We start from the raw sequence: 24,339 nt of genomic DNA, 5'->3' as shown, positions 1-24,339 counted from the left end.
AACAGAACTCTTCATCTTTTTCTGTTTCAGAGTAAATAGTACATACCAGCACTATTTTAAAATAACAAACTCTTGATAGTAGAATAAAAAACTACAACTAAACACCACATACTCTTAACCATCTCCGTGGAGATGTTGCCTGTGCAACGGCAAAGAGAATGACTGGGGTGGGCGGAGCCTAGGAGGGACTATATGGACAGCTTTGCTGGGACTCTTTGCCATTTCCTGTTGGGGAAGAGATATTTCCCACAAGTAAGGATGACGCCGTGGACCGGACACACCAATGTTGGAGAAATTAGCCTTTCCTTTAAAACATAACTGAATCAAAAGAAGGTGCAAAATATATCCAATACCCTAATATACTAAATATATATATAATAATGAGCTCACTTCAATATTCAACAACCAAAAGTATTAGTACTACATTAAAAAAAAAAAGTGTTATTATTTTTCACACACTTTATTTTATTTTCCTTTTATTCACACATTTTACTGTTTCCTCTTTTCATTCAATTATTATTTTTTACCTTTCTTTCACTCGGTTCATCCCATGAATATCAGCAACTAATCCACCTTGCTGCAAATGAATCCAGGCTCTTTGTATATCAGCAGTAAATAAATGACTTGCCTCATGCAAAAATATCTATATAATAATTAGAAACAGATAGAAAAGAAAATAAGCAATAAAAAGTAGATAAAAAGTAATTACAGTGTATATATTTTTGTCAATTTTATAATAAATCTTTTGGAAGTTGACAATTTAAAATACAATTGTAAAAGTAACAATTAGAAAATGAGAATAAGTAAGTCACAATTTGAGAGGAGCATTTTTGTGTTTGGTGCTTCTTTTGTGTGAGAGGTTTAAGTTATCCAAGATAGGATATTTGTAAGATTATCCATATGTTTGAAAACTGAGTGGTAACCCTCTCAGTACTTTTATTGTTCCAATATTGCATGGATAGAAATTTTGTTTCTGCTCACTTATTGCATAAAGTGCAAAAATGACAACCAACTGTTCACCAATACCTCAGACGCCACTTGTCACCACCAATGCCATACAAACTATGTACATGAAGATGTCATTTTGCTTGTTTAAGCGGTTTGTTCATCGTCCTCGTATGCCTCTTATGTTAGTTCCAATAAAAATATTTTACTAAAAAGAAGAATGACTACAAACTATCTTCTCATTCCAATTTTTTATATTGAAAAACATAGGTATAAAATAATAAATATAACAGTGTTTTGGGATGGTGAATCAATATTAAATGTGGAACCATAAAGCAAAATTTAGAAAATAATGGAAAAAGACTCACTGGCACATACTGGTTTAAAAAAAACCACACACACACCATTTTTGCATTGTTGATAAATATTTGTTGCCATTCTTTGTTATTTCAGAAAATAAAGGATTTTTTTAATTTGAGAAAAAGTTAAAAAAGAAAATATTATTTGTTGAGTTAACACAAAGAAAAAATGCCAAAACTAAAGTGGAAATAGACATTTTAAAAAGTGGGTCAGATTTATGTCAGAATATTATGTAGTGCCTAAATAGTTCTGTACCCACCTGTGAAATTTCCAAAATATTTGAAGGGATTGGTGAATGATATTTAACTTGGAACTAAATATGGCAATGTCAGAAATCAGCAGTGAGAGAGTCATTGCTCAGGAAATTAGGTTGTTAGGGTTGATTGACACTTTGGCACAGAAGAGAGAAGACCTGAAAGGCCAGCTGGAGGTGTGAAAGTTTTCAGAAATGGAAATTCCTGAAATGCTGTTTTTGTAAACCACTCAAACAGCCATGTATTTCCACTATATTTGTACATGATCAGTATGACACTAGACTGCTTGAAAAATACTTTTATACTTGTTAAGTGGAAGATAATCAGATAATTTAAACAAGATTACATAATGAAGAAATCATTTAGCTGCCATCACTTTTTTAAGTAGCTGTAAAGGAAGACATTTCAGTTTTATGTGTGTATCTTTGCAATTAGTTAAACCAAACAAATAAGATAATGTTTTGTACCAAGAATTATAAATATCAGCGAGAGATCCATCTTGGACACACACCTAATGCTTGATTTTGACCACTATAATGTGAGCATAGAGCTGTAATGTTGCTCCTGAAAAGACATGAGTCATTTCAGTATGTTTTAATGCTGCATACATCATATAAGGCCAAATGGAGGTTTATGTGGTTTGTGTCACCAGTTTTTATGCGTCCTTCAAAAAGTGGAACTAAGAAAGTAGTTTTGGAGACTTCAAGTGAGCTGCCTTTAAAAATATTGATCTGCAGCCCTCGCTGGTCATAATGGCTGCGTGTGTCAATACTAGATCTGGGTTAGGTAAGGGTTTGAGGGTTGTGACTAGAGTAAGGATTGGATGACTTTTAAAGTACATTTGTAAAGTTGCTGAAACAATATGCCAAAAGCCACCTCAGCGGCATGATTAAGAATGTTAACATATGTAGCTGGAATTGGAACTTAAATAGAAACCGGTATTTATGAGGTTCTGTTTTCCACCAAACAGCACAGCATGCTAACTGTATGCTTGATTATTGTAAGGAAGGACACTAACTGCAAAAACTGAATGACACCTTAAAGAGGTCAGCATACAAATATAACTTATTCTTACCTGATAAATTAATGTCTTTCATGGTGGTGAGAGTCCACGATCCATTACTCCTGGGATTTATACTCCTCACCACTAGCAAAGATCACAAAACTCCAACAGGCCTTAAAAACACCTCTCACCTTACTGGAAACTAGTCTGATGTATAGCCAAGCCAGAAAAAAAGAAGGTAGGAAAAGAAAATAAGGGCAATGCAAAAAGAAGCAGGGGGGAAAAAGCGGTGCATACTTCTACTGCTGCCAGAAAAAACAATCAAAATAGAAAATAATGGGTGGGTGCTCATGGAGTCTCACCACCATGAAATAAATTAATTTATCAGGTAAGCATAAAAATTATATTTTCTTTCATAAAGGTGGTGAGAGTCAACTAATATCCAAGCAGTCCATGAGTAATCTTGGTGGGTAGTAAGAAAAGGAGCACCAGCCAGGAGTGAAAGTATAAAGTTCTTTATTTGGCAAAATATAAACAAAATAAAAGCCAAAAAAGCCAGGAAGCGTTCGCCTAAATGGTAGGAAGTCAGCATTACAAACGCAGTTAGAGAGAGAAACACTTTTCTGTTATAATCTTTGCGGGACCAGACTTATACTATTCCAAGTAGATTGGATGATTAGTTTGGTTTTTTATATGCAGTATATATATTTATATATATATATATATATATATATACACACACACACACACACACACACAATAAGATTTAATGGCGTGTCTGCTGAGTTATGTCTGAATAATCTGTGTGCACTTTAATTTTGTTATATTTTCTTCTTAAAAGAGAACAAAGGTGAAAAGGCGTTTGACCGAGTACGTTGGCCTTTCCTAAAAGCAGTTCTCACCAAAATGAACTTTAGCACACCCTTCATAGACCAAATATTTGCATTGTACAGAAATCCAACTGCAAGAGTGAAAGTCAACGGTCTGTTATCCAACAGATTTTATATTAGGCACTAGACAAGGATGCCCTCTCTCGCCGCTCCTCTTCGCCATATCAATAGAGGTACTGGCGCAGAGGATCAGGGAAGATAAACAGATTCTAGGAATAAATACTAGATCATGTGTACACAAACTGGCCCTATATGCGGATGATGTCTTAATGACATTGTCCAGCGCAGACACCTCTCTCCCAAGAGCTTTAGTCACCTTTGAAGAATATGGGCAATATTCTAATTTCCACCTAAATGTAGCAAAATCAGAAATATTGAATATAACGTATGGCGTAGAAGAGCTGGACAGGATATTACACAACTGCTGCTTGCAGCGGCGTAAGGATAAAATGAGGTATCTGGGGATTTATATATCTCCGGATCCTCAGATTATCTTCCAAGAAAATTACAAAACTCTGGAACGCACATTAGTAGCAGACCTGTCCAGCTGGAAGAATAAGTCAATTTCATGGATAGGCAGGATCAATGTAGTGAAAATGAACGTGATTCCCAGATTACTATACCTACTCCAAACTACGCCAATCCCACTACCGGGGAACTATCTACAAAAGCTACAAAGTATACTAGAACAGTACATTTGGGGAGGGATCAGGCCTAGAGTGGCTAAGAAAACATTTTATCTACCAAGAGACAAAGGAGGCCTTGGGGTCCCAAACATTCAAATCTATAAACAGGCTATCACGCTACACAGACTGCTGGACTGGTGTTCTAATGACCCCAATAAAAAATGGGTACAACTGGACTGTGACATAATGGGAACAAAAAACGCAGGCCTAGGGGCCTGGATCTCGGAGAAAGACAGACATATAGCGACGACAGTATATCCTTTACTAGCTGACTTTTACACGACATGGGACAAGATAACCCGTACCACGACAAACATATTTACTACACACTCCCCTTTAACACCCATTTATCAGAACACCACAGTACCATGGAACCGCTCAGAGAAGAGAACAACCTATCAGACACCTTTTAAGGAATGTACTTTAATGGCTTTGACTAATGGGGACAAACTCAAATCTCACCTAGATATAACGGAGGAACAGCCCGGCTTGTCTATGAGCTGGTTTTCACACACTCAACTAAATCATTACCTTGTGACACACAAACATAAACAATGCCTCACGAGGCAACTTACTACATTTGAGAGCCTATGTGTAAAAAGCACACCAACAGCCACGCAATTTCCTTAATATACAAAATCCTTCTCATAGATGACACACAAGCTCTACCTTCATACACAAAAGCCTGGGAAAAAGAGTTGCACACAGAAATAGAGCCCAAGGATTGGCAGACAGCCTTCCAAATAACTAAGGCCGTCTCTATATCCACAAAGGTGCAAGAATCCAGTTACAAATTTATGGCGAAATGGTACCTCACTCCCAGTAGATTACAGCGTATATATAAGCAAGCCTCAGGTAAATGTTGGAGAGAATGTGGGGAAACTGGCACACCAACGCATATCTGGTGGGACTGCGCTAGGCTAGACGAATTTTGGGTGGGAGTTCTCAACCACATGGAGCTGGTCTTGGGAACCTCCATACAAAATAGTCCAAAAACGCTGCTGTACCTATCACTACCTAAAATTGCTTGTAGGGCAGGGAGAGCATTGATGTTGGTTATGTTGAATGGGGCCAAGCTACTGATACGAAAACACTGGAAATCCCGGGTAGTCCCCACCGTGCATGAATGGCGCAATCAGGTAGACTCCTTGCTACACTTAGAGAGATATCATCACATGATACAGGGAACTGTAGACACACATGAAATGATGCTAGCACAGTGGGCGCAACACAGACAACATGCAGCATAGGCCAAGTAGTCTAGCGTCAAAGATACATTGACTTTATTCAAAATAGGATCTTAGATTTTGAGCTGAATAAGCCGTGCAAACCCAAGATAAAACTCACAGGTATTTCGGGAATCTTCTCATACAGAGGATAGGTCTCTACTTGTTTCTTTCTAGTAATGATATTCAATATATGTGTTAGTGCTTGCCACAGTATGCCGCATGTGACACGCACTTTAATGAGAAGGACATTACTCACTAATTAGTACCTGGAATTGACTTTGAATCCACAGACTTTCTCCATATGAACTGCTATATATATTGAATCCCGGTACTTGTAAAGTCACAAGGAATGGAATATAAGCATGTATACTATTTGAGGATGTAAATTGGATACATTTATGGAATGTAAAATTGAAAAATTTTAAAAAGTTTGTAACATTTGTTTGCACTTTAATAAACATTTATTTAAAAGAAGAAAAAAAAGAGAACAAAGGGGGTGTTCAAGCTTAAACAAAAAAAGAGGAAGTTTCAGTTTCTTGATCAAAGACCTCAGAGGATAAATCAAAAGAACCAGGGTCTGGAACATTCATCTTAATAGACTTAGACTTACTTAAATCAGATAAAATAGTAGATTTATCAGAAACCACCTTGTTATGCTTACTTGGAGGGGGCATGGCCGCTAACATCTCAGATACAGCAGAGCGTACAAAATCTTTAAATCCTGGAGCAAAATCTGAAGAAAACCCCTGTGTAGAACAAACAGAGGGAGAACAGATACCCTTAGAAGCAAGAATTAGAGTGATCAGAATGCATAATATGATCCGTACATACTTTGCAAAGCTGAGCTGGGGCAGGTTATATCAACTAGCTTTCAAAAAAATACTAAATATATGTAGGAAAGTGTACAGAGGATCTAGCTTCTGAAGTAAAAGAGATTAACAGGCAGGTAATGAGAAATACAGACAATGATTTAAACATAACAATAAAGGCTGAAAATAAAGGAATCTTATATCTAAATAAAGCATCTGTTGGAAGCAATTAAATTTTACCCCCTCACCAGAGGCTAAAGCAAGCTTTAGGAATATAAATAATCCATATAGCATCAGATGAGCGGTTATCGATGACAGGCCAAACTCGACAAGTAACCATCATTGATGCACGTGCAGTCAAGCTGACACGTGAAAAAATTGCAAGCAAGCAAGCCAACCTGTGAAATAAATTAAGGCGTTCAAACAAACTGACGCATGAAAAAAAAATGTAATGCACCTCAAGGCCTACATAGGGTGAAATAAGGTAGTATGATATACCCATAAAAGAGTACCTACAAATAGCCTACAGGTTAAGCAGATGCCTAACAACCCCCACACTTACCTGATAGGTACCCATATTACTGGACTTACCATAAGCAGAAAGAACTGCTTCCAGCCAATCCAGTGCTGTACACATGACAGCAGAGAATCTAAATATATGGAGTATAATGTTGAACCAACAGGAGGAAGCTAGGGACTGGTCCCCGTGCTACCTGTGGCTAACCTAAGACTAACTCCCGTAGGGTGTTCTTGTGTCACTACCCATACTCTAAAGACATCCCAGTAGCTCTCTGCGAAAAAAACTGGACATCAAATCGGTCTGAGAACCCTTCTCACAAACGCCTGGAGCACCTCCCTTCTTCACCTTCCTCCTGCAAAGGCAAAGAGAAGACTAGTTTCCAGTAAAGTGGGAGGGGTTTTAAGAACTCTCAGAATGTTGGGATCTTTGCCACATCCTAGTGGAGTATAATTCCCAGGAGTAATAGATAGTGGACACTCACCACCTTTATAAAAAAAAACAAGCAAATAAGCAGCTAAAAAATAATTTGTGTCAGAAAACAGCTACCAAAATGTATGGGTATTTTAAAGCTCCTTAGCAGAGGCCAGAACCTTTAAAGTAACAGTTCTATGAGCAACATTAAGAAATTTTCCTTTCAGCAGATTCAAAAAAACTTTCCATTACCTTAACATTATTAATTAATATTATTGCAGATAATTAATGCAATAATTCTAAATGTCATTAAAGCTACTGCAAACTTCCAATATTTCTATCATGCAAAAATACAGAGCAGGGTTTTAACACTACAAAAGTATTTTTGCCAATAAAATAATAAACTCTAGGGCTTAGTTAACAACATTCATTCATTTTACAAATAGTTTCACTGTTTGGACAGTTATGATAGCTGGTCTGCAAAGACTTCCTAGGGTGTTGCACTATAATAAGGAACATTTACACACTATATAAGCTTACAAACAATATTTAATCCCTTAACGACCACAACGTACCCTGTACGTCGCTGGTCAAGTTTTTTTCGGCCCATAATAGGTACCTCGCTTCAGTAGGCCTCCTATAATATTGCGGTCTCGCTGCTGGCAGCGAGAGCTACACTATTAAAAAAGCAAGCCCTATTGAAAGAGCAGCGACATACAGAGTTAAAGGACAAGAAAATACAGTAGATTTACATAATCAACACATGCTTTATAAAAAGACAATGCAATAGCACTAAAGTCTAAAGTTTAAGAGATTTTTTTTTCTGACGAATTTCGGTTATGTCTATTTCCACCCCCCTGTATCATGTGACAGCCATCAGCCAATCACAAATGTATATACTTATATTCTGTGAATTCCTGAATATGCTCAGTAGGAGCTGGTGACTTAAAAAGTGTAAATATAAAAAGACTGTCCACAGTTTGTTAATAGAAGTAAATTAGAAAGTTGTTTAAAATTGCTTTTGAGTTTTGTGTGTCTCTTTAAAGTCATTAAAAAAACTGATACCTCATTACCTGTCTTATGGATGCGTAATCTTTAGCATCCATAAATGAATCTTTCAGTAACATAAGTATTGCAAGGCAGAAGTTCTCCATGACATTGCGGTTCCAATCCTGCATAAACAACTGATCCCAAATCAACAGCACTGCAGGTAAGTCTAAAGAATTAACAAAACCCTGTGTGAAATGAAATGACAATGTAATAAGTCAGTAAAGCATCAAATTCAATAAAAATAAAGAGTATGAGCTAAATATGCAAACAGTAGCGACTATTCACACAACACAGTAGTTCCATTCAAAGTTTAGAGAGACAGTAAATATTTTTAAAATCTGCCGTGCATTTATAATGTTGCAATATTGCGCATCGCAGTTATTATGTTTTTTACAAATTGAAGATTTGTGGCAACCCTGAGTCGAGCAAGTCTATCTGCACCATTTTTCCAACATATACACACACCGCCAGCAAAAAATGACGACTCTCTAAAGCCTCAGATGATGATTAGCATTTTTTAGCAATAAAATATTTTTAATTAAGGTATGTACATTGTTTTTTTTTAGACATAAATAGACTACGGTATAGTGTACACATAACTTTTATATGCACTGGGAAACCAAAAAACTTTACTAACTCGCTTTATTGCAATATTAGCTTTATTGCGGTGGTCTGGATCCAAACCCACAATATTTCAGAGGTATGCCTGTACAGCATATACCTGTGAATATAAGTGCAATTATGGAATTACAAATATTATTTTGGAGTCCCGATGGGTGAGTGATAATATACATGAGCGACCACTTACAGCATGAACCTCTTTCATTATCTTTAGTGTTTTCAGAAGGTACAGCAAATCAGAAGGCTTACCATTGTGCCATAGCGATATAACAGAGCTTGCTCCTGTTTCTAAGCTATACCAGTTTTCCTAGTGAATGACGAGTCGCGTATGCGCTGTAGACCTACCATTCATTAAGAAGACTGCTATAGTAGAGAAGAGGGAGAAAGCTCAGCTGTTGCTCTACGGCATTAGCCTCCTGATAGGTTGTACCACCCAAAAACAAAAAACATAAAAAAAGCTTCAGACTGCAGGCTCTCGTTCAGGTATGTTATTACTCAGTCGCAGGGGTCCTAAAATTAATATTTATGATGCAACACTGCACTTATATTTAGTATGCACTGCGTGTTTTTAAATGCACTGAAGAAATTTAAAATGTCCCTTTAATAGTTACCAAATATATCTTAGTCTAGCTACAGAATTTTAAATCAGGTTGCTAGATTTGCTGGTGTGAACAATAGCAACTCCTTCCAACAGTGTGCAAAAGACAGGCAGAGTGAGCCTCTATTATTAACAGAGATTATGGCTGGTGAGGTTACCCTGACATCCTATATTATGGTTAAACAATAATAATGTATTAAATTGTGTACTAAATACACTAATTATATGTACAGTAATTAAATCAAATGTATTAATTTAAAATTTTAAATTAACTAACCTCAAATCATAGAAAACATTTAAAAAATAAAATAAAATTCTAATTCCTATTTAAAAAAAATAATTTTAAATAACTTTGATTTAACATATAGTTATTATTATATTTTAAATGTAATTTTATTATTTCATTTTTTTTATTCACAAGTGTATTTTAATTTAACACATTAAATAGTCAGAATTTATCTACAGAAATTGCTCTGAGTGTTTTATTCATTTTGTTTGTGATGAGGGTAAGATACAAATCTATATGAATTCTACAATTTTCAAGCTGTGAAGTTGTGTCACGCTTTAATTTTTGCAAGATATTAGTTTTTTAGCAAATGTGTTTAATTGAAACCAGGACAAATCCTTTTAAATGAGCAAAATAGACCATTTATTTTCTTTTTTTCAAAATACAAAGAAGCAAATTGTTATGAATAACACAGTACCAAAAGTTCCTTATAATGCAGGTATAGTTTTATTGATTCAATCAACTAGGCTTAAAGGGACAGTCTACTCCAGAATGGTTATTGTTGAAAACTACAGATAATCCCTTTATTACCCATTCCACAATTTTGCATAACCAACAATGTTATATTTTACCTCTGTGATTACTTTGTATCTAAGCCTCTGCAGACTGCCCCTTTATTTAAGCTCTTTTGACAGAATTGCATTTTAGCCAATCAGTGCTGACTCATAAATAACTCCATGGAAGTGAGCACAGTGTTATCTATATGGACCACATGAACTATCACTGTTTAGCTGTGCAAAACTGTCAGAAAGGCACTGTCACGCTCCTCGCTTCTGAGGCTCTGTTGCTGCGTTGCTTAGCAACATCTTTTGCCTCTGATGCTGTCTCACTCTGCTGACATACTCCCTGTAGCCGTCCCATTCTGCTGACATCACTCTTGGTTCAAATCCCGGCCTGTCCTTCACCTGATGCCCGTTTGTTTTTTCCTTGCTGTGGCTTTGTGAGTACTCATTTTGATACTTTGCTGCCTGATTTACTGTTAACAAACTTTCGGCTAGATTACGAGTCTTGCGTAGACTTAAAAAGCAGCGTTGGCTGGTCCCAACGCTGCTTTTTAACGCCTGCTGGTATTACGAGTCTTGAAATGACAGGCTCACCGCTCACTTTTTTGGCCAGACTCGGAAATACCGCAAATCCACTTACGTCAATTGCGTATCCTATATTTTCAATGGGACTTGCATAGCGCCGGTATTACGACCACCACCCACACAACCAACCCTACTCTAAAACTCTATCAGCCAATCAGAATTAAGGTAGAAAAAAATCCTATTGGCTGATGCAATCAGCCAATAGGATTGAACTTCAATCCTATTGGCTGATCCAATCAGCCAATAGGATTGAACTGGCATTCTATTGGCTGTTCCAATCAGCCAATAGAATGCCAGTTCAATCCTATTGGCTGATTGCATCAGCCAATAGGATTTTTTCTACCTTAATTCCAATTGGCTGATAGAATTCTATCAGTCAATCGGAATTGAAGAGATGCCATCTTGGATGACGTCACTTAAAGGAACCTTCATTCAGTCGTCGGCCATCGTTTGAAGAGGATGCTCCGCGTCGGATGTCTTGAAGATGGACCCGCTCCGCGCCGGATGGATGAAGATAGAAGATGCCGCCTGGATGAAGACTACTGCCCGGATTCGTTGAGGACTTTGGCCTGGTTGGGTGAAGACGTCTCACGGTAGGGTGATGTTCAGGGGGTTAGTGTTAGTTTTTTTTAAGGGGGGATTGGGTGGGTTTTAGAGTAGGGTTGGTTGTGTGGGTGGTGGGTTTTAATGTTGGGGGATTTGTACTTTTTTTTATAGGTAAAAGAGCTGATTACTTTGGGGCAATGCCCCGCAAAAGGCCCTTTTTTTTTTGCAGGTGTTAGGTTTTTTTTCAGCCGACACTCCCCCATTGATTGCTATGGGGAAATCGTGCACAAGCACGTTTTACCAGCTCACCGCTAATGTAAGCAGCGCTGGTATTGAGCTGAGATATGGAGCAAAATTTTGCTCTTCGCTCACTTTTTTGCGGCTAACGCCGGGTTTATAAAAACCCGTAATACCAGCGCTGTCTGCAAGTGAGCGGTGAGCATAAACTGCTCGTTAGCACCGCACTTCTGTTAACGCAAAACTCGTAATCTAGGTGTTCACTTGCCTGACAACGTCTCTGTTTAACCTCTTCAAACCTGAGGATACTTTGCTGCCTGATTAACTGTTAAACTTTGCTTGCCTGACCACGTCTCTGTTTAACCCCTTCAAACCTGAGGATACTTTGCTGCCTGATTTACTGTTACCGAACTTTGCTTGCTTGACCATGTCTCTGTTTAACCCCTTCAAACCTGAGTATACATTACTGCCTGATATACTGTTAACGAACTTTGCTTACTTGACCACATCTCAGATAATCCCTTTCTAATCTGAATCTACCTTGTTGCTGGATCTTACATTGCCAAATCCTTGCCTGCCTGACTACGTTTAATCCTGACCCCTTATCTTCAATCAAGCATCTTTGTGGTATTACTTGGATTACGTGAGTAACATCTCATCTTGTATTATTCTTTTCCAGAGAGGCTGTCGTGGGGTCAGGTCCTGGTTTATACTCAGTGTGCTAGTGTCTTGTTAATTATCATTCTAGTATTCGGGTCTGATTTGGGACTTTACCTAACCTGGCAGGCACTGAGATAAGAGGCAGCCTTCAAGGGCTTATACATTAGCATATGAGCCTACCTAGGTTTAGCTTTCAACAAAAAATGCCAAGAGAACAAAGCAAATTTGATGATAAAATCAAATTGTAAAGTTGTTTAAAATTGCATGCCTTATCTGAATCATGAAAGTTTAATTTTGTCTAGACTGTCCCTTTAAACAAAGGAAAATGGTCAACATTTTAACGCACAACAAGATTTTCAAAATATAATTATCAATCTAACTTACAATGGAGGTGCAATGGTAAATCTTGTGCATGACCCCTATCCATTTATCTGGAGACAGGCTATCAGGAACACTCAGCTCCATAGGGGTACAGAAGGGGTGAAGAACCTAAATAATATGACTAATATAGGTACTATTTTACGAAAAGATAAAGAGTGTTTTGTTTAATTACCAGTGGTAATTAGATTAAACAATTAAAATAAATTGCACCACTGGGAGCTAGCTGAACGCATCAGATGAGCCAATGACAACAGGCATATATATGCAGCCACCAATCACCAGCTAGCTCCCAGCAGTTTGTTGCTGTTCCTGAGCCTACCTAGGTATCCACTTAAAGAAAGGAGAACAAAGCAAATTCAATAATAGAAGTAAATTGGAAAATGGCATGCTATATCTTTCCCTTTAATTCTGCAGTTTTTAGTAAAATATACTGCCCTTACCTCACCCATCCACTTTCTCATGAAAATAACTGGACTTGCTAGTAGTTTCTCCTGAAAAGTAGAAGAACGTTCCATCTCCCCTGGATCTGCATACAGTTTTAATCCCTCTTCCCTTTCTAGAGATATTAGTTCTACTAAGAAATCCTGTTGGAAAAAAAGTGGAGTGGTGATTAGGTACAGTATATAAACTAAAAATTAGTTAACAAGATAATTTTTGTATTTTTTTGTTATTATATTTGCTTTAACACTTCAAAATTATTTCACAAACCAGAATTAAACATGTCATGTGTTATGCTTTTGAAGTAATTTAATTTGACATTTGCATGTTTATAATAAAATAAGAATTAGGAAAATATTCAGGTAGTCAATACATTTTGTGTGAGTTATGGTGACAATATTAATATTTATGCTAACGTACCATAAAAAGAAGTTTTTGAATTGCTCCCAAGTCTGAATCTATAGTGCTACGTCCACAACGTCCTCAATTACTGTTGGAAATATCACTCCTGGCCAGCAGGAGGAGGCAAAGAACACCACAGCAAAGCTGTTAAGTATCACTTCCCTTCCCACAAACCCCAGTCATTCGACCGAAGGGAAATGGAAAAAGGAATAATACAAATGTGTAAAGGTGCCTGGCGTTTAGTAAAAAATAACTGTCTTAACAAAAAGGGTGGGGTCGTAGACTCACCATATCCGGAAATAAATAAATTTATCAGGTAAGCATAAATTTTGTTTTTTTTCCTAAGATATGGTGAGTCCACGACGTCCTCAATTAATGTTGGGAACCAATACCCAAGCTAGAGGACACAGATGACTAGGGAGGGAGAACAAGACAGGCAGACTTAAATAGAAGGCACCTCCGATTGAAGAACCTTTCTCCCAAAAGAAACCTCAGTCGAGGCAAAAGAATCAAATTTGTAAAATTTAGAAAAATAATACAGAGAAGACCAAATTGCAGCCCTGAAAAACTGGTCCACAAAAACTTCATTGTTGAAAGCCCAAGAAGAGGAAACAGCTCACGTGGAATGAGTTGTAATTCTCTCAGGAGGTTGCCGACCCGCAGACTCATAACCAAAATGAATTATACTTCTCAACCATAAAGAAAGAGAAGTACCAGTAGCTTTCTAACCCATATGTTTTACTGAAAAACAAACAAACAAGGCAGAAAATTTGCGAAAATCCTCAGTTGTCTTTATGTAGATTTTCAGAGCACACACAAAGACCAGATTGTGCAACAAACGTTCCTTATGAGAAGAAGGATTAGGATATAGAGAAGGAACAACAATTTCCTAATTAATATTTCTATCTGAAACCACCTTAGGAAGAAATCCCAACATAGATACAAAGAACCGCCTTATCAGCATGAAAGAAAAAATAAGGTGAATCACACTGCAAGTCCGAGAGTTCTGAAACTCTCCGAGCAGAAGAGAAGCAAAGGGAAACAAAACCCTCCAAGATAACAACTTCATATCTATGGAATGCAATGGCTCAAATGGAGCCCACTGCAAAACCTAAAAAACAAGGTTAGGACTCCAAGGAGGAGCAACAGACTTAAACACAGGCCTGACTCTAATCAGTGTCTGACAAAAAGATTGCTCATCTGGCACATCCGCCAGACACTTGTGTAACAAACAAGATAATGCAGAATCTGACCCTTCAGAGTACAGACTGACAAACCCTTCTCCAGACCTTCCTGGAAAAAGGACAAAATCTTAGGAATCCTGACCCTACTCCAAGAGTAGCCCTTGGATTCACACCAATAAGGTATTTGTCTGTCAGTAATATTCTTAGAGATAGGGAAACTGTTATGGTCCCTAAGAAAACTACCCTGTAGGTGGAACAAGGGAATCCAGATTCACTTCCAAACCATGGGGACGAAGAAGACAACAAGATCTCTGTATGAGAGCTTACTTGTTGAAAAGATAGTGCCTGAACCATTATGTCATCCAGGAAGGGCACCACAGCAATTCCCTGAAACCTGATCATTGCCAAGATAGCCCCTTCTGGGAGCCGTGGCAAGGCCATAGGGAAAAGCCACATACTGAAAGAGTTTGACAGAAAGGCAAATCTCAGGAACTTGAAAATATGCGAGCTCAATCTGATTGGCTGATTGGATCAGCCAATCGGATTGAACTTGAATCTGATTGGCTGATTCCATCAGCCAATCAGATTTTCCTACCTTAATTCCGATTGGCTGATAGAATCCTATCAGCCAATCGGAATTGAGGGGACGCCATCTTGGATGACGTCCCTTAAAGGAGCCGTCATTCGTCGTAGTCCGTCGGTGAAGAAGGTGGTTCCGCGTCGGCGGAAGGAAGATTCAAGACCCGGCTTGGAAGATGACTTCGCCCGGATAGAAGACCTCTTCAGCGCCTCTTTGAAGATGACATCGGCCGGATCGAAGACTTCTTCAGCGCCGCCTGGATGATGACTTCATCGGATGGAAGATTTCTTCAGCGCCGCTTGGAGGATTAACTTCTTCCGTTCCGGATGCCCTCTTCAGTTCCATCGGTGGCTCGGCTGAGTGAAGACGACTCAAGGTAGGATGATCTTCAGGGTATTAGTGTTAGGTTTTTGTAAGGGGGGTTTGGGTTAGATTAGGGGTATGTGGGTGGTGGGTTTTAATGTTGGGGGGGGGTTGTATTTTTATTTTACAGGCAAAAGAGCTGAACTTTTTGGGGCATGCCCCCACAAATGGCCCTTTTAAGGGCTGGTAAGGTAAAAGAGCATTGAAATTTATGTAATTTAGAATAGGGTAGGGATTTTTTTTATTTTGGGGGGGTTTGTTATTTTATTAGGGGGCTTAGATTAGGTGTAAGTAGCTTAAAATTGTTGTAATATTTTTAACATGTTTGTAACGTAATTTTTTATTTTTTGTAACTTAGCTTTTTTTATTTTTTGTACTTTAGTTAGTTTATGTAATTGTATTTCATTGTAGTTCTTTGTAGGTAGTTTATTTAGTTAATTTAATGATAGTGTAGTATTAGGTTTAATTGTAACTTAGTGAGAAGTGGGGGATGCTTGGTTGGGTGTGTACGGAGTGTGTAATTTCATATGTAAAAATAATAATAAATCACAATTGCACCGCCAGCTTGATTGAACAAACAAAAGTTCATAAACTTGCTATGTCAGCGGGTCACCCCAATCTCCCCTGACTATAGCCAAATTCGAATGAAAATGACATGTGTATATGAATATGAAACTCTCCAATGCAGTCAAGTAATATCACTTTAGATTATATTGCAAAGAAACTCACCACAGTCCTGTTTAGGTTAATCTTTCTCTTGTATCCAAGTGGTGTTGTTGATATTCTTGTGATGCTGGTGAGTATCCAAGCTGGGAATTGCTAAACCTCCGCAATAGGGGAATTAAAAGGTGTTTGAACTCGCTGAGTGTGCTCACAATGGCCAAACAATTCAAGTCTCACGAACAAAAGACAGTTTGGAGCACCAAAAAGCGAGTGAAAAACAAAATTTTTTTTATTTATAACAATAGGGTTACATAACCCCAGGGTAAGAGTGTATAAACAATAAAACGAAAAAACAGAGAACAAAAAGGCTGACCGGTTTCGGCGTGTGCCTTAATCCTAGCCTGCTTCAGGGGGTGCCGGTATAGGGGGCAGAACAGTGCAGTTTAGTGTGAGTGCTTAGTGACAGGCTAGCAATAAAGCTGGGAAAAAGAAGGGCAGCGAGATCGGATGAGTGATAACTGTCACAGTCCGCTGCTCATCGCCCCGCGGCTTTTTGACAGCTTTATTTGATAACTTAGGCGAACGTATTCAAGGTCCGCGGCGGCGAAGGTAGGCGAGCTTAGGCGGACGTATTGGGCCGGCGAAGCCAGAAAAGTAGACGGCTTGATAACTACCCCCCTATGTCCGTAGCTTATCTGGGACATCTCGTATCCATGTTAGCAGACAAACAGAGAGATTCAGCCCCCCACTTGGTCCGATCCCGGGTTGGGGGCAAACTCCTTTATGTCTATTCATCTTGTCTTGTGATAGAAAAGACCCTTTTCCACTGTAATATCAGAAATATTCCTGACAAATCAGGACCCAACAAGGTCTTACCCTTGTAAGGAAAAGCCAGAAGCTTGGACTCAGGGGAAAACCCACTGACCAAGACATAGCCACAATGCCCCACGGGCTAGCACAGCAAAGCCAGATATATTGTCAGCCGGCTGAAGACTGGCATGGTAGCATCAGAAATAGAAGAATTGGCTAACTTAAAAGCCTTAATTCTGTTCTGGATCTCTTCCAAAGGAGTCCCTACCAAAATGGAATCAGACAAGGCGTTGCACCAATAAGATGCCACACTTGTTCCTCCAGCTTAGTCCATTGATCATGAAAAGAGAAGCTATCCTCTCTAGGGATCATAGTTCTCTTAGCCAGAGTAGAAATCCTACTAGTTTAGGCACCATGCACCATGATATTTAATGGAGATAGCGACATCCTTTCTAAATCAAACAATATTATTGCTCCACATTTGGTGCACTAGTAGATATAGGGATAAAAAAGAAAAATACATTAGTACTTATGGATTATGTTACATATTTGTCTCTCATTACAAAGCAAGGGGACAATATTATTTCTCCAAATTTGGTACAAAGTTTTGCCCCAAACTTGATGCACTAATAGATATAGAGATAAAAATGAAATAAATACACAACATAATATAGCTAACTTTCTTTTTATTTTTTTGATAAATCTATTTGCATTATGTTTAAGGCATATAATACAAGTCCCACTCTCCACTTCGCACCAAATTTGACGCAACACTTTTTGCACCAATTATGACGCAAACTCCTAAACAACCCACACACTAGTGAATTTTTCAACTACTTTTGATTGGAATATGCATAATCACATGATTTATGACATCAATCTGATTCAAATATACATTTTAAACTATCACTAACTAATCAAATTGCTTGATACTTGTGTCATTGATCACTCATCAGAATTTGTAAGTGCCATTTGTTACATTGTGTATTATACTTTTAAAGTATGTATATGTGAAATTAGTATTAAAGATAAACATTGATGCTGACATTAGGACACACAGTGTAATATTTTAGACAATGATTTTAAGATTCGAATGATGTTTGATTCAATATAATCTTAAGATGATAGCTCAAAGGGATAGCCCACCTAACATTAAACTGTCATGAATCAGATACAGCAGAAATTAAAATCACCTCTTAACTGCAATGCTATTTTCAGTGTATTTCTTGCTTCTCTTGAATTTCTTTTTCAGTAAGAAATGTCATTTTATATGCCAGCCCATTTTGTAACACCTGTGTAGGGGTGGTTTTTAAAACTAGATTGCAATCAGGAGAGGTTACACAGGTACAGAGAGAAAACTGGCCCAGCTCTTAAAATATCCATTGATTGCAAATAAATACATATGATACCCTGATTACATGTTATATTCACAATTATTCCTGCTCAGAATAATAATAAATTTACACTATATACATATAGTGGTATAAATAAACACAGAGATATGAAAGACAACTTTGTTAAGAACAAACAAAGGAATTTAGGGACATGTAAATATGTTTGCAAAAGATTTCTGACATAACACACATACATATACTATATATACAGTATATATATATATATATATATATATATATATATATACACATACACAAGTATGTGCTAAGATATATGTACAAATTCTAGCATTAATAATCATTTATAAAACAAAACATGAGATAAAAGAATATCATGACTTCTAGAAATACAAATACACATTCATTTATGTGAAAGTATCATATAACAGATTTTTTTATTTAACAAATAAATATAAAAACAACTTTCTATGAGATATTGTTTGATGAGGTATAAATCTAGCTATTTCTTGGACATTAACAGATGACAAATAAAAGATTAGCTTTAGAGAAATGTGCTTGTTCATGGACAGTAATTAAATGGTATAAATAAAAAAAAAAAAAAAGTTGGGAAAAACAGAATAACTGCAACATCTATGACTGTTAGTTAACAACAGTCCGATGCTCATTGCGCCGTACTTGACGTGCATGTTTTTAACTTTTTTTATTTTTAATAAATAAGGGCATCGTATGCAGATCCGCAGCAGCTATTTCTGGCAATGTCTGGCAAGCGTATTGACGCTGCCGAATGCACCAAGATTGACGCTTTGATAAAAGTAGGATACTACTTCAGCATCAGAGGAAGGAATTATACCATCCGAATCTGAGATGTAATCCTCAGAGGCTACTAACAAATCCGCTTCTTCAGATCCATGAGGAGGAGCAGTCTGAGTAGTAGCAGGTAGAGCAGAAACCTTATCATATGAATCTCTAATTGTCCTCTTGCAATTTCCCACTAGAATAGTAGAAGCAGATAATGCCACAGATAACGCAGAAGATACCTGGGCAACCATTTCTGCAGGCAAATAAACTCCTCCTGGAGATTAAGAGGAACCGCAGGGCACTGCATGTGATGCCATTGAGGCTTAGGACATAAAAGGAGAATGCTGTGGCATTGCCTGAGCAGCATCAACCTGAGAGACATTGGGTTCACCTAGAAAAAACTGGCTAAGCAAGCTTGAAAGAATTGTTAGTAGCACAATTTCAGCTAGATTACAAGTCTTTTAACGCTAAAAATATGGTATTTTCAGCGTTAAAACAGCACCGCAGCCATTACGAGTCTTGTCGGTATAGGTGTACCACAAGCCATTTAGCCTGTAACGTAACGTCAGTACCGCACTCATAAAAATGACATTTTTTTAATGGAATTTCCTTAGCGTCGGTATTACGAGTTTTGCAGTGAGGCTAAAAAGCGACAAGATCCGTAATGCCATCTAAAGTCAGTAGTTATGAGTTTTACGCTACAAAGCTGTAACATAAAACTCCTAACTAATGTGTTAAAAAGTACACTAACACCCATAAACTACCTATTAACCCCTAAACCGAGGCCCTCCCGCATCGCAAATACTATAAAAAATTTATTAACCCCTAATCTGCCGCTCCCGACATCACCGCCACTAAGAAAATGTATTAAGCCCTATTCCGCCGCTCCCAGACATCTTCACCACTATAATAAAGTTATTAACCCCTAAACCGCCGCCCTACCGCATCGCAAACACTATTTAAATATTATTAACTCCTAATTTGCCATCCGCCCACATCGCCCCCACTATACTAAAATTAAACTAACTACCAATTAAATAAACTAAACTACACATTAAAAAAATCCCAACACTACTCTAAAAATTCCAAAGTATCTAATTACAAAAATACCCTTAAACTAAATTACAAAAAAACAGAATTTATGTTTACCTGATAAATTTCTTTCTCCAACGGTGTGTCCGGTCCACGGCGTCATCCTTACTTGTGGGATATTCTCTTCCCCAACAGGAAATGGCAAAGAGCCCAGCAAAGCTGGTCACATGATCCCTCCTAGGCTCCGCCTACCCCAGTCATTCGACCGACGTTAAGGAGGAATATTTGCATAGGAGAAACCATATGGTACCGTGGTGACTGTAGTTAAAGAAAATAAAATATCAGACCTGATTAAAAAAACCAGGGCGGGCCGTGGACCGGACACACCGTTGGAGAAAGAAATTTATCAGGTAAACATAAATTCTGTTTTCTCCAACATAGGTGTGTCCGGTCCACGGCGTCATCCTTACTTGTGGGAACCAATACCAAAGCTTTAGGACACGGATGAAGGGAGGGAGCAAATCAGGTCACCTAAATGGAAGGCACCACGGCTTGCAAAACCTTTCTCCCAAAAATAGCCTCAGAAGAAGCAAAAGTATCAAACTTGTAAAATTTGGTAAAAGTGTGCAGTGAAGACCAAGTCGCTGCCCTACATATCTGATCAACAGAAGCCTCGTTCTTGAAGGCCCATGTGGAAGCCACAGCCCTAGTGGAATGAGCTGTGATTCTTCCGGGAGGCTGCCGTCCGGCAGTCTCGTAAGCCAATCTGATGATGCTTTTAATCCAAAAAGAGAGAGAGGTAGAAGTTGCTTTTTGACCTCTCCTTTTACCTGAATAAACAACAAACAAGGAAGATGTTTGTCTAAAATCCTTTGTAGCATCTAAATAGAATTTTAGAGCGCGAACAACATCCAAATTGTGCAACAAACGTTCCTTCTTTGAAACTGGCTTTGGACACAGAGAAGGTACGATAATCTCCTGGTTAATGTTTTTGTTAGAAACAACTTTTGGAAGAAAACCAGGTTTAGTACGTAAAACCACCTTATCTGCATGGAACACCAGATAAGGAGGAGAACATTGCAGAGCAGATAATTCTGAGACTCTTCTAGCAGAAGAAATCGCAACTAAAAACAAAACTTTCCAAGATAATAACTTAATATCAACGGAATGTAAGGGTTCAAACGGAACCCCCTGAAGAACTGAAAGAACTAAATTGAGACTCCAAGGAGGAGTCAAAGGTTTGTAAACAGGCTTGATTCTAACCAGAGCCTGAACAAAGGCTTGAACATCTGGCACAGCTGCCAGCTTTTTGTGAAGTAATACCGACAAGGCAGAAATCTGTCCCTTCAGGGAACTAGCAGATAATCCTTTGTCCAATCCTTCTTGAAGGAAGGATAGAATCCTAGGAATCTTAACCTTGTCCCAAGGGAATCCTTTAGATTCACACCAACAGATATATTTTTTTCCAAATTTTGTGGTAAATCTTTCTAGTCACAGGCTTTCTGGCCTGAACAAGAGTATCGATAACAGAATCTGAGAATCCTCGCTTCGATAAAATCAAGCGTTCAATCTCCAAGCAGTCAGCTGGAGTGAAACCAGATTCGGATGTTCGAACGGACCCTGAACAAGAAGGTCTCGTCTCAAAGGTAGCTTCCAAGGTGGAGCCGAAGACATATTCACCAGATCTGCATACCAAGTCCTGCGTGGCCACGCAGGAGCTATCAAGATCACCGACGCCCTCTCCTGCTTGATCCTGGCTATCAGCCTGGGGATGAGAGGAAATGGCGGGAACACATAAGCTAGTTTGAAGGTCCAAGGTGCTACTAGTGCATCCACTAGAGCCGCCTTGGGATCCCTGGATCTGGCCCCGTAGCAAGGAACTTTGAAGTTCTGACGAGAGGCCATCAGATCCATGTCTGGAATGCCCCACAGGTGAGTGACTTGGGCAAAGATTTCCGGATGGAGTTCCCACTCCCCCGGATGCAATGTCTGCCGACTCAGAAAATCCGCTTCCCAATTTTCCACTCCTGGGATGTGGATAGCAGACAGGTGGCAGGAGTGAGACTCCGCCCAAAGAATAATTTTGGTTACTTCTTCCATCGCTAGGGAACTTCTTGTTCCCCCCTGATGGTTGATGTACGCAACAGTCGTCATGTTGTCTGATTGAAACCGTATGAACCTGGTCCTCGCAAGCTGGGGCCAGGCCTGGAGAGCATTGAATATCGCTCTCAGTTCCAGAATATTTATCGGTAGAAGAGATTCTTCCCGAGACCAAAGACCCTGAGCTTTCAGGGATCCCCAGACCGCGCCCCAGCCTATCAGACTGGCGTCGGTCGTGACAATGACCCACTCTGGTCTGTGGAACATCATCCCTTGAGACAGATTGTCCAGGGACAGCCACCAACGGAGTGAGTCTCTGGTCCTCTGATTTACTTGTATCTTCGGAAACAAGTCTGTATAGTCCCCATTCCACTGACTGAGCATGCACAGTTGTAATGGTCTTAGATGAATGCGCGCAAAAGGAACTATGTCCATCGCCGCCACCATCAAACCGATCACTTCCATGCACTGAGCTATGGAAGGAAGAGGAACGGAATGAAGTATCCGACAAGAGTCCAGAAGCTTTGTTTTTCTGGCCTCTGTTAGAAAGATCCTCATTTCTAAGGAGTCTATAATTGTTCCCAAGAAGGGAACCCTTGTTGACGGGGATAGAGAACTCTTTTCCACGTTCACTTTCCAGCCGTGAGATCTGAGAAAGGCCAGGACAATGTCCGTGTGAGCCTTTGCTTGAGGAAGGGACGACGCTTGAATCAGAATGTCGTCCAGGTAAGGTACTACTGCAATGCCCCTTGGTCTTAGCACCGCTAGAAGGGACCCTAGTACCTTTGTGAAAATCCTTGGAGCAGTGGCTAATCCGAAAGGAAGCGCCACGAACTGGTAATGTTTGTCCAGGAATGCAAACCTTAGGAACCGATGATGTTCCTTGTGGATAGGAATATGTAGATACGCATCCTTTAAATCCACCGTGGTCATGAATTGACCTTCCTGGATGGAAGGAAGGATAGTTCGAATGGTTTCCATCTTGAACGATGGGACCTTGAGAAATTTGTTTAAGATCTTGAGATCTAGGATTGGTCTGAACGTTCCCTCTTTTTTGGGAACTATGAACAGATTGGAGTAGAACCCCATCCCTTGTTCTCTTAATGGAACAGGATGAATCACTCCCATTTTTAACAGGTCTTCTACACAATGTAAGAACGCCTGTCTTTTTATGTGGTCTGAAGACAACTGCGACCTGTGGAACCTCCCCCTTGGGGGAAGTCCCTTGAATTCCAGAAGATAACCCTGGGAGACTATTTCTAGCGCCCAAGGATCCAGAACATCTCTTGCCCAAGCCTGAGCGAAGAGAGAGAGTCTGCCCCCCACCAGATCCGGTCCCGGATCGGGGGCCAATATTTCATGCTGTCTTGGTAGCAGTGGCAGGTTTCTTGGCCTGCTTTCCCTTGTTCCAGCCTTGCATTGGTCTCCAAGCTGGCTTGGCCTGAGAAGTATTACCCTCTTGCTTAGAGGACGTAGCACCTTGGGCTGGTCCGTTTTTACGAAAGGGACGAAAATTAGGTCTATTTTTTGCCTTGAAAGGCCGATCCTGAGGAAGGGCGTGGCCCTTACCCCCAGTGATATCAGAGATAATCTCTTTCAAGTCAGGACCAAACAACGTTTTCCCCTTGAAAGGAATGTTTAGTAGCTTGTTCTTGGAAGACGCATCAGCCGACCAAGATTTCAACCAAAGCGCTCTGCGCGCCACAATAGCAAACCCAGAGTTCTTAGCCGCTAACTTAGCCAATTGCAAAGAGGCGTCTAGAGTGAAAGAATTAGCCAATTTGAGAGCATTGATTCTGTCCATAATCTCCTCATAAGGAGGAGAGTCACTATCGAGCACCTTGAGCAGTTCATCAAACCAGAAATATGCGGCAGTAGTGACAGGGACAATGCATGAAATGGGTTGTAGAAGGTAACCCTGCTGAACAAACATCTTTTTAAGCAAACCTTCTAATTTTTTATCCATAGGATCTTTGAAAGCACAACTATCCTCTATTGGAATAGTGGTGCGTTTGTTTAAAGTAGAAACCGCTCCCTCGA

At 39.1% G+C, this 24,339-nt stretch overlaps 1 protein-coding gene across 1 annotated transcript in view; it reads right to left on the bottom strand.

The window, feature by feature from the left end:
- The window catches only part of LOC128652460 (uncharacterized), a 186,002-nt gene that overhangs the window by 83,848 nt on the left and 77,815 nt on the right, over positions 1–24,339 (bottom strand). The window contains exons 3-5 of the mRNA XM_053705398.1: positions 13,015–13,158; positions 8,181–8,342; positions 528–643 (exon numbers count right to left, since the gene is read on the bottom strand). Of these exons, the coding sequence (XP_053561373.1) occupies positions 528–643; positions 8,181–8,342; positions 13,015–13,158 (422 nt within the window). The remainder of the gene's footprint in view (positions 1–527; positions 644–8,180; positions 8,343–13,014; positions 13,159–24,339) is intronic.

The sequence above is a fragment of the Bombina bombina genome, chromosome 3 (genome assembly GCF_027579735.1).
Source record: "Bombina bombina isolate aBomBom1 chromosome 3, aBomBom1.pri, whole genome shotgun sequence".
Lineage (NCBI taxonomy): Eukaryota > Metazoa > Chordata > Amphibia > Anura > Bombinatoridae > Bombina > Bombina bombina.
Note: the sequence above shows the minus strand (reverse complement) of the source record. Positions and strands in the feature narration are given on the sequence as shown.